General features: G+C 36.3%; 2 protein-coding genes across 2 annotated transcripts; one reads left to right on the top strand and one right to left on the bottom strand.

Annotated features, from left to right (window-relative positions):
* Nucleotides 1–337: 337 nt before the first annotated feature.
* On the bottom strand, nucleotides 338–2,617 carry LOC109215327. Its single transcript, XM_019379368.1, has 2 exons — nucleotides 2,157–2,617; nucleotides 338–636 (listed from the first exon to the last, which is right to left on the bottom strand). Exons 1-2 carry the CDS (start codon nucleotides 2,564–2,566, stop codon nucleotides 525–527), a joined length of 522 nt encoding a protein of 173 aa, XP_019234913.1. The 5' UTR covers nucleotides 2,567–2,617; the 3' UTR covers nucleotides 338–524.
* Nucleotides 2,618–5,444: 2,827 nt separating this feature from the next.
* LOC109215325 (SWI/SNF complex component SNF12 homolog) lies at nucleotides 5,445–8,579 on the top strand. Its single transcript, XM_019379366.1, has 2 exons — nucleotides 5,445–7,407; nucleotides 8,101–8,579. Exons 1-2 carry the CDS (start codon nucleotides 5,867–5,869, stop codon nucleotides 8,165–8,167), a joined length of 1,608 nt encoding a protein of 535 aa, XP_019234911.1. The 5' UTR covers nucleotides 5,445–5,866; the 3' UTR covers nucleotides 8,168–8,579.
* Nucleotides 8,580–10,203: the final 1,624 nt, after the last annotated feature.

Below are 10,203 nucleotides of genomic sequence, written 5' to 3' on the forward strand. Positions count from 1 at the left end.
TGAACCACCACACATAATTACTTAATAAAATAGGTTTGAAACGAAAAGTTGATTTATTAATATTAGGGTAGCCGTCTAACCTTCTGGACGCCCAAAAGGATATTAACACGCAAAAAACACTATGTGCAGTTCACATCTTGTTCAACCGACCACCTAATTTAGTCTTGTTGTTGTCATTTCTCTGACTAGCAGAACTCTGCTTCATATGAGCATTCTTGTCCTTTCTAAAAGCTCTTGCGTTGGACAATATGCATGTTACACATACATTCTGCAGTGTACAATGAGAAGATGACCAAAAAAAATATAAATAGTAGAACACTTTATGAGCTCATTCTGATTAGGCAAAAGAACACAGCAGCTCTCATTACCATATAGTATCAAAGGAATCAGGTAAATGCAGTTGGAAAAATCAAGGAAAATGATTCCCATGGGAAATTACATGAATAGATTCTCTCCAAAGTGGAAATAAACCACATTTCTACATGACCCCCCAAAAAAAAAAGGAAAAAGAAACTACAATAAAATCAATAGGGAAGACCTCCATCAGGAAGTTCCCAGTTATCTTCCCCTTCGTCATCCCTCTTGTTCTTAGATGCCTCTTGCTTATCATCTGAGAAATTTCTTGGTGGGCCACGTCTATTCCAATAAAAGAGACGTAAGAATGATAGAAAATTATAATAGTAATTCAAAATGGATGTTATAAAGTTTCCAGTTAAGTTAATTATCAAAGAAATTCGACAGGTGGATCATGATCGTAATTTCTGAATATCTTCTAAACCATAAAATTAGAAATGGTTGATATTAAATGGTTGATGGATCAAAGTCTCATTCTAAATCACTAGCTCGACAAATCAGCAATTCGACATTTTGTGGATGACAAAACTAGCAACCAAGGAAACAAAAGCCAATTAACAAAGGACGCATAGCCTGCTTCTCTTTCAAGCTTGAAATCACAACACTTTATTATAAAGACCAGGCTTTTGAAGCTAAGACAACCTACTATAATTTAGATATAACAAGGAGCTAGCAGAATTTGCTTCTACTGCCACGGACATAATATTGAGGCCTTCTAATTTGACTGGCAATACCAATTTGAAGCTTTATAACTGCTGAGACTATTAGGTTAGCTTTATAGTTATGACATAAGAGACTTCATGTGACGCCCATGACAAAGGTAGACTGATGAGGATAGGTCAAAAGTAGGTTGACAAGCCTCACAAAAGGGGTGCACATGATACCTCAGGCAAATCTCATCGGAAGAGTAGAGAAAAGTGATGTGCTATATAAGACAAAGTGCAAGTTCACACGGTAGGCATGCTTAGGGCTCAATGATGGCGTAGCCTATTGGACAAATCTGTGAGGTCTATCATCCAAAGCAGATAAGCACCATGGGCTTGGGCTGTGACACTTTGATAGAACACAAGACAGCTTGATAAAGAAACAGACTTCGGGCGTAACTCAATCCCAAAAGCTAGCTCAAGAGGTGAGGATTGCCCAAGACCTAAGGACTCTTCAAAATGCTGCCGTACCCATGTCGGATCCTCCGAAAATACACTACTTCTGGAGGATCCGACACGGATCCGACGATATTTTCAGAGAGTCCGAGCAACATAGCCCAAGACCATATAAGGAGACCAAAGGACCAACACTCCACCAATGTAGGATATCCAACATCCCCACGCCCAGGCCGGGCAACAGGAGCATAGAAAGCATAATATGGAGACCCAACATCGGGCGAAACAAGAATTGGGAAAACCTGGCTATGATTCATGATAAAAAAAATGAACTTTGGGCCTAACGCAACCCCAAAAGCTAGCTCAAGAAGAGAGGATTGCCCAACACCATATAAGGCGACCAAAGGATCAACACCCCACCGATGTGAGATATCCAACACAACTTAATGATTCGAATTGTGGCCCAAATAGAGGTAGTTGATAGATTTGAATTAATACCATTAGCACATTCAACTAACCAGAAGGACTAAACCTACTTCAATTACTTACCGTTCTAGCAAAAATACCCAACTCCGATAAAAAGTAGCATTGAACATTTCTTGTTAATTAATGGAGAAGAAAAGCAAAAGAACAAAGGAGACAAACACGGATTTGAAAGGCAAAATGGGGGGGGGGGGGGGGGAAAGGGTATAAGAGAACCACCTCTTGCGGTTGCGTTTAGCAGCCTCACGTGACTTGCGCTTCAATTTGTCGTGCTTGTTCTCGAAATATCTCCTACGCTTGCATTCCTGTATGACTCCAGCTCGCATAACCTCCCTACGAAACCGTCCGACAAGCTTCTCTTCGTGCTCATTATCATCCACAATTACCTGAACATTGTACCCCGACCTGAAGTAAAGGGTGTTTGCATTTGCAAGTGAGGGGCAAACGACGGCCGTAACATCAGAATTAGAACACGATAGTGACAACGGGTATTTGTGATTGTTGATAGGTGTTGAAGAAGAGAGGGAATCAGCAGAGGGAAGAGAGAATTGGAGGGGGGAAGCTTTGGGGGGTGGGGGTTTGGAGGGGGTGAAGAAGGAGAAGAGATTGGCTATGGATGACACTGCCATTTGAGAAATTGGAGATGAGGTTGTGGCACTGAGCCAATGTTTCCTTTTGGATAGGATGATAACTCTGATAAATTGATAATTCCGGTGACATCAGCTAAAGTGAAAATATTTTTTCGAGCTAAATTTTAATTTTTAAAAACTATTATTTGAAGATTTTGAATTATTATTTTTATATTTTTCAGAAACTGACTATTCCAAAAATCAGTTTTACTATTTTTCTTGAAACTTTTAGAAAATACATGTTTGGTCATAGATTTTGCCAAACTTTTTCCAAATTTTTTTTGGCAAATACATGTTTGTTCATAAATTTTATTCATATTTTGGCAAATTCTCAAAACCCAAAACCCAAACCAGGCCAAAATATTATTATTACACATTTTTTAAAAATTGCCCCAAACTTTTGTATTTTATAAAATAGTCCACCATTTATTATTTTGTAACAATGTTGTTTCGTCTTCTCGATCATCTGATAGTGTTGTTGCTACTGTGTTAAAACACAAAATCAGAAAAACTGTTAGAAGAATAAAAGAAATTGGAAAAACAGTAAAGATTAAGAAATATTCCGAGTCCACAATTTGCTTGTGCGTCCTTAAGGAATTTTAACCCCCTCACACGTTGCCAAGGTAATGGATTAAATCCTCCCAGGATAAAACGGAATAAACGTTCCTGCAACAGTGGCAATACAAACTGCAGGATACCAAAACTTAAAGAACGGAGCAAAATCACACTTACGAATTTGTGACAGAGATACTGCGAATTAGAATGCAGTATTTTCAGAAAAAGGAAGTTCTGTAATATTTTTGGTGTGTTAAAAACGAAGCCATGCCTCAGAATTTATAGGCAATTATTGGAAGAGGTGTGATGTTTGTTCTGGAAAAGGTAAACTATCCTTCTGAATCTTCAGCAGTGATCTGACATTTAATTAATTATTAAATAATTAATTAAATAAATTTTGTCCAAAAAATAATCTTATCGACCATTTGACAAAGCCGAAGCCGAGCGAGCGACGACGACGCGAGGGTTCATTCTCTTCAACTCCTTTTAAGAGCTTTAAGTAGTGATTCTATATATAAGCACACAAATGTAGTTGTCCCTCACCAATGAGGGACAAAGTGCAAGTCAAAAGCTCACTTCATTCAAATTTTCATTTCCCTCCATTTTATTCCCACCATTTCCAATTCACACTCTTATGCTTTAAAACCCAATGCTTAAAGTCTTTGAAGCTCAATGCCTTTAAAGTCCAACAGATAGTGTATTGCGTAGTACATTATAAAAATGATAATTTTGTGCCAAATTTATTTATATTCAGGACTATGATTTGTGATAATGATAATGAATGTTATTGGTGAAGGTACTGTTGGGTATTTGTGATAGTTTTTAGAACTTGTGGGTATAAGTCATATTTCATTTTTTTTTTTTTAAAGTGAAATATGTTTTGAAAACTGATATCCAAACACATTTCCATCTTCAAACCAAACTTCTTCCAAATCAGTTTTCAAAATAAATTTAAAAATCTATAACCAAACGTTAGCTTACCTCAAGCAAACACGTTTAGAAAAAAGAAAAAACTGATCTTGCATACTCAAAAACTTCAAACTCCACCTATATGTAATGATTCTCGTACTTCCAACTTCCAAGTTCCAACTGCACTGTTCTATTTAGGACATAAAAAGTAAAAATTTACGAGTAAGATGATGTTATTACACTATTTTGTATAAACATGTCTTTTTAGGACATAAGGTGTAGTAATTTTATAGGTAAGATGATATAATTACAGTGTTTTGCCTAAACTTGTCACCAAGTGAAAGTTTATTGCGGATCCTAGGAGCTTAGGTTATCTTGTACGAGTAGGGGTGTTCATGGTTCGGTTTGGTTCGGTTTTTCCCTAAAATGCAACCAAACCAAGTAAGTTGGTTTTTCAAATATTAGAACCAAACCAAACCAATTAAGTCGGTTTTTCTCGATTCGGTTTATGTCGGTTTTTCGATTTTTTCAGTTATTTGTCGGTTTTTTCTTAAATATAAGACATACACTACCAAACACATATTCCGACGACCACATTTTCAATGTAACACTATCAAATCAATTGCCCTTTGATAAATCTATTATTTATCAAGATATAGTGATGATAATTGAATCAAATAGTGATGAATAATTTAAGGACTCAATTAAAAATATGTTATTTTTAACACGAAATGAATTCTTACACTAAACAAAAGAAAACTACCAATCAAACTAGAATGTAAAGGTAAAGAACTATATTAAAAGTGCAAACTATTTACCATTAATTTTTTGAAACTTTGTATAACAATATACATATTTATAGGTGTAATAATAAATTTGAAATAGCTACTCCTATAGTCAGTTTGGTTCGGTTTTTTTCTGATTAAAACCAAAACCAAACCAAATTTGATCGGTTTTTAAAATTCAAAACCAAAACCAAACCAAACCAAAAAGTATCGATTTTTTTGGTCGGTTTGGTTCGGTTTTTCGAGTTTTTATGAACACCCGAGGGTCAAGTATAATAATATTGAAGATAAATAGATGAGATTATTTTATCTTGTGTTTGATTAAAAAATTTATTTTGATGTAAGTTTTTTGCGAAATTACTTATATCACATATTTTGAAATTATATTTGCCACATTTTATGTGGAATAAGAATTTCGGAATAAGTTAACCACAAGACAAAAGATAATGACACGACTCTTCTCTAAAACTCTTCTCCCGAAGTGAAACTGAAGTTTAAACTTGAAAATAAAAGTTATTCAAGTTAATTTATTTTTATAAAAAAATTCCGGTATAACTTGCAAATCAAAGAACAATATTTGTGGGGCAGACCGAATAGGTCAGGGCCCAAATAGCTTATAAGTCTTTTGTTTGGAATGGGCGGTGCCCCGTTAAACTTGCAATTGAGAAGCCCAAACAGCAATCCGGATTTCGAATTCCAACACAAATCCCGAATGATTTCGGCCCCGCCGATCCCCAAGGGTAGGTCGATTTACTCTTTCAATCACTTTCCGGCGATTTGCAAACGCTCCTCTACCCCTCTTTTTCTACAGCGAACTCTTTTCTGGCAAAATCAAGCTGTAAGTTTCACTATCTAACTCCTCCTTTTTCTAGCGTTCATACTTCCCCTCTTCCACTAGAAGATAAAAAGCCCTAATTTTTATGTCAGTCAAATTCACTGGTACTTTGAGTTAATTGAAAACAATACCCTATTTTGATGCCTATGCGAGATTCTTTACACCATTGCATCTAATTTGCTCGCTCGCTCGCTCGCTCGCTCGCTTTAGTTAGCTATGTCTGTTAACAACAACAATAACCCTAACAAGAACATGGGAGGTTCATCCTCCTTTGGCAATTCACCTCCTTCAAACCCAATTGCACACCTACAATCCCAGTCACAACCCCAACAACAGATGCCCGCCGGGTTTCCCGGGTCATTTCAGTTATCTCAGCTCACTGCAGCACATGCCCAAGCCATTGCTCAAGCACAGTCTAAAGTCCAAGCTCATGCTCAAGCTCAAGCACAAGCTGCCCATGCCCAATTTCAGGCCCAATTACAAGCTCAGGGTCTGTCCCTTAACCAAGCCCATGCTCTTGGCAATTTTGGTTCTGCAAGTGCCTCCGCGAAACGCATGCCTCAGAAACCTCCGGTGCGCCCACCTGCATTCGCGGCTGCTAACACGGTGTCCCCAATGAGAACTATGGAGCTTTCATCTGCTGCGAGAAGGAAAAAGCAGAAGCTTCCCGAGAAGCACTTGCACGAGAAGGTGGCTGCGATTTTGCCCGAATCTGCACTTTATACTCAGCTCCTTGAGTTTGAATCTCGGGTTGATTCTGCCTTAGCAAGAAAGAAAGTTGACATCCAAGAGGCATTGAAGAATCCACCTACTATTCAGAAGACGCTTCGTATATATGTGTTTAATACTTTTGCTAATCAGATTCGTACTGTTCCTAAGAAGCCGAATGCTGAACCGCCTACGTGGACCCTTAAAATCGTAGGAAGGATTTTGGAGGAGGGAATGGATCCTGATCAAGCTGCCATGTTTCAGAAATCGAGCTCCATGTATCCAAAGTTTTCGACTTTCTTCAAAAGAGTCACCATTTCCTTGGACCAGAAACTGTATCCTGATAACCATATTATAATCTGGGATTCTGCAAGATCGCCTGCACCACAGGATGGTTTCGAGGTCAAAAGAAAAGGAGAGCAAGAATTCACTGTTAATTTAAGACTAGAATTGAATTACATGCCTGAGAAATATAAACTTTCACCGGCTTTAACTGAAGTTCTTGGTATCGAGGTTGAGACTCGTGCAAGAATTATCTCTTCTATCTGGCATTATGTTAAGGCTCGAAAGTTGCAGAACCCTGACGATCCTTCTTACTTTAACTGTGATCCTCCGCTTCAGAAAGTGTTTGGGGAAGGAAAGGTTAAGTTCACTGCGGTCACACAAAAGATCACGCCCCATTTGTCTCCCCCACAACCCATACATTTGGAACACAGGATTAAACTTTCCGGAAATAATCCTGCTGGAACTGCGTGCTATGATGTATTGGTTGATGTGCCATTCCCTATCCAGAGGGAACTGAATGCTCTGCTGGCCAATACAGAGAAGACCAAAGAGATTGAAGCTTGTGATGAAGCAATTTGTGGTGCCATAAGGAAGATCCATGAGCATCGGAGGAGAAGGGCTTTTTTTCTTGGTTTTAGTCAATCTCCTATTGAGTTTATTAATGCGCTTCTAGAGTCCCAGACCAAGGATCTGAAAGTTGTAGCAGGAGAGGCAAGTCGCAATGCTGAGAAAGAGCGACGGTCTCAGTTTTATAGCCAACCATGGTATTTAACTGCCGCTAAATTTTACTTGCCATTACATTTTGAGTAAAAGTATATTCTTGAAGTGAAATTGCTTATTACCATCCGAAGTAGCTTAATATTTATAGTCTCAGTAACTTGGTAAAGCTACAACAATTCTCACCAAGATAAAAGTGTGTATAACATAAATAGGTCCCCACAAATATTTATCTTCTTAACTGGCTTAAATTGACAACTAGTAGAGTTCAGTTGCAATTACTTTGATCATTGTTACATGTGATTTTGTGACAGCTCATGTCGTTTTTGTTTTGTTTCATTGCACTAACTTCCTTTGTAGTTGCCTCCCTTTTTGTTAAAGAAAATTTTCTCCTACTTACTTCCCTTTAAGATATGGGCACAACACAAATGGTTTATGGATGGATCACTTATAAAAGAAGTTAAAGATGCATTAAATTCTTAATATCACTCAAAATGAAACTTAGTACTGACTAAGCAAAGGAGGGTTTTCTCCAAGACAAGTTTAACCAAAAGGTACATTGTGTTTTTAAAACTACATAAGTGGTTGGTGTAATCATCAACCTTTTTATTCGAGATTTTGTGGACCTCATCATGATTGTTTGTAGCTTGTCTATAGGAGATATTTTTCCCTTGTTAATGGTGCACAATTGTGCACTGTGATGTTTGGAGACATTAATGAGCATTATTTTGAATTTTCAGGGTTGAGGATGCTGTTATTCGCTACCTGAATCGCAAGCCAGCTTCTGATGCCCCTGGAAGCGGGTGAACTGAACTATATTCTTCCCTAGTATCGGATTGTTTTTTGTGGAACTTGTGCAACATCCTAACATTGTTTTCTCAAGAAGTTAAGAATGTAGGTTCTTGCAATATTGGGTGGGTTAGAGGGAAGAATTTTTGTGAAACAAGGAAAGACGTTGGCTGTTCAAGCGTCTTCCTGTGCTACGAATAGAAGTTCAGTGTTTGTAATTTTATTATTTTGGATGAAAAAAGTTGTTGCTATGTGCGACAAAGCATGTAAAAGTGTAAGATATCTGGATGTTTTGAGATGTCTGATGATAGGAATAGATTATTGTAGAACTTAGATGTTGGATGCTTTGGTATTCTGATGATGTAAAATTCTAGTATTCCAATATCCAGCTTCCGATGTCACTGTATTTGTTGCTGTCCGTTTGTTATTCCATCAGTCTCTTCTCCAGGTCCGCCTGACTTTATATTATTTGGTTTTGTTACTTGCTTAGATGTAAAAATGATATTTGGTGTACTAAAGATAAGTCCTTCCAGTTAAACTTTCCAAGAGTTTTGGAAATGTTTCTAAAATCGACATTTGACTACGCAAATATTTCTGGAGAAGTTTTCTTCGCTGTTTCTAAAAAAATATATTTTCAAAAGATTTTATGAAAGGTGGATTGGAAGAAGGTTATTTGGAGTAGAAAATTTTGGAGTTTCTAATCACTGAAGAAAGGTTACTTCACCTTTGTACTACTTTAACAGACGAGACATTTACATAGTCGATTTAACTAGTTTGGAGTTGAAGCTAGTTGAATGGTTTTAATTATAAGAAAATTTGCATTTTTTTTTATTTTATATTTGTAAGTCTCTGGATCTATAAATTGTAATGAAAATAAATAGCTTAATCTGACTTAGCTCGAATAGTATGCAATAGCTTAAAGAAACGAGTTTTAGGGAGACATCCAGGCAAAAAAGGGCCGGGCCGGGGTCCGATCTGCGCATACATCACTAAAGAAGATAAGAATCCACATATATGGGGGAACACGTCAAAGGCCCATGTTATGGAAGTAGCAGAGGCTTATGAGGGAAAGAAAAAAACAGGGGGATTATCTATCTATATCAATACCTATCTATCTATCTATCTATATCTATATTATTATAAAAGCACGAATAATTATGTTAAACGTTGAGCGACTAAAATATTTCTGAAAGATTAGCGGACTTTTATGCCCTTTCAAAATTAAATAATTCATTCAAACAACTGACTTGATATTAGGTAAATTTTGGTCATATTTGGATTTTAAATATCAGCTAAAATTTGATTTCTATGGATACTCTTCGGTCTATAAGAATCTAAATTTGAATTATAAAAACACTGATACAATGTTGAAAGACCAAAAAAGCCTTAAACATTTAAGTTAAATAAGGACATAATCGTAATCACTTCTAATATAGTATTAAAATTTGGATGAGTTAATATGTATGATGAACCGAACATGAACTTGCCATCCCGTTCCTAATTATGAAGCAAATCAAATCCAACTTTGATTAGAAAGGAACATCTATAAAAAGTTTCTTTTGAAGAAAAAAAAATCTTGTGCCAAATCGTTCAGAATATTTAGGAAAAACATTCACTAGCAATAAATTTTTTTAGCTATATATCTATGACCCTATATTGTTGACAGACTTATATAAACTTTTTTTAAAAAAAAAAATAATAATAAATTATCTCCTCACATAAGATTATGTTAAAGTATAAAAATGTGACTAAAAAGTTGTCTTCGAAAGCAAATAACTTTAGGAGTCTTCTACTTTAATTAGGAGTCTTAGACAGTAATTAAATTCAAAAAAGTTTTGTCTTGGAATACAAATAACTTTAAGGATCTTCTACATCAAATAGACATGTAAATAAATTCAATTATTGTAGCTTATGGATATGAAAAATTAAATATCTATCAAAATCTTCACAAGTATATAGATTTTTAGTCTCGCCAGCTCTTGTTTTGTTTTCGGATGCGACTGTACGTTTATCATTCTTATCCTTGATATAATTTAAGTTTTTTTTTTCCTGTG

Source organism: Nicotiana attenuata, unplaced genomic scaffold, assembly GCF_001879085.1.
Source record: "Nicotiana attenuata strain UT unplaced genomic scaffold, NIATTr2, whole genome shotgun sequence".
NCBI classification, from domain to species: domain Eukaryota; kingdom Viridiplantae; phylum Streptophyta; class Magnoliopsida; order Solanales; family Solanaceae; genus Nicotiana; species Nicotiana attenuata.

Excerpts from the sequence above, each read along its gene's own strand:
- LOC109215327 (XM_019379368.1), bottom strand. The coding sequence starts at position 2,566 with ATGGCAGTGTCATCCATAGCCAATCTCTTCTCCTTCTTCACCCCCTCC. Across the intron at positions 637-2,156 it reads GCTAAACGCAACCGCAAGAG|ACGTGGCCCACCAAGAAATT; the intron begins GTGGTTCTCTTA and ends TTATTGGAATAG.
- LOC109215325 (XM_019379366.1), top strand. The coding sequence starts at position 5,867 with ATGTCTGTTAACAACAACAATAACCCTAACAAGAACATGGGAGGTTCA. Across the intron at positions 7,408-8,100 it reads CAGTTTTATAGCCAACCATG|GGTTGAGGATGCTGTTATTC; the intron begins GTATTTAACTGC and ends TTGAATTTTCAG.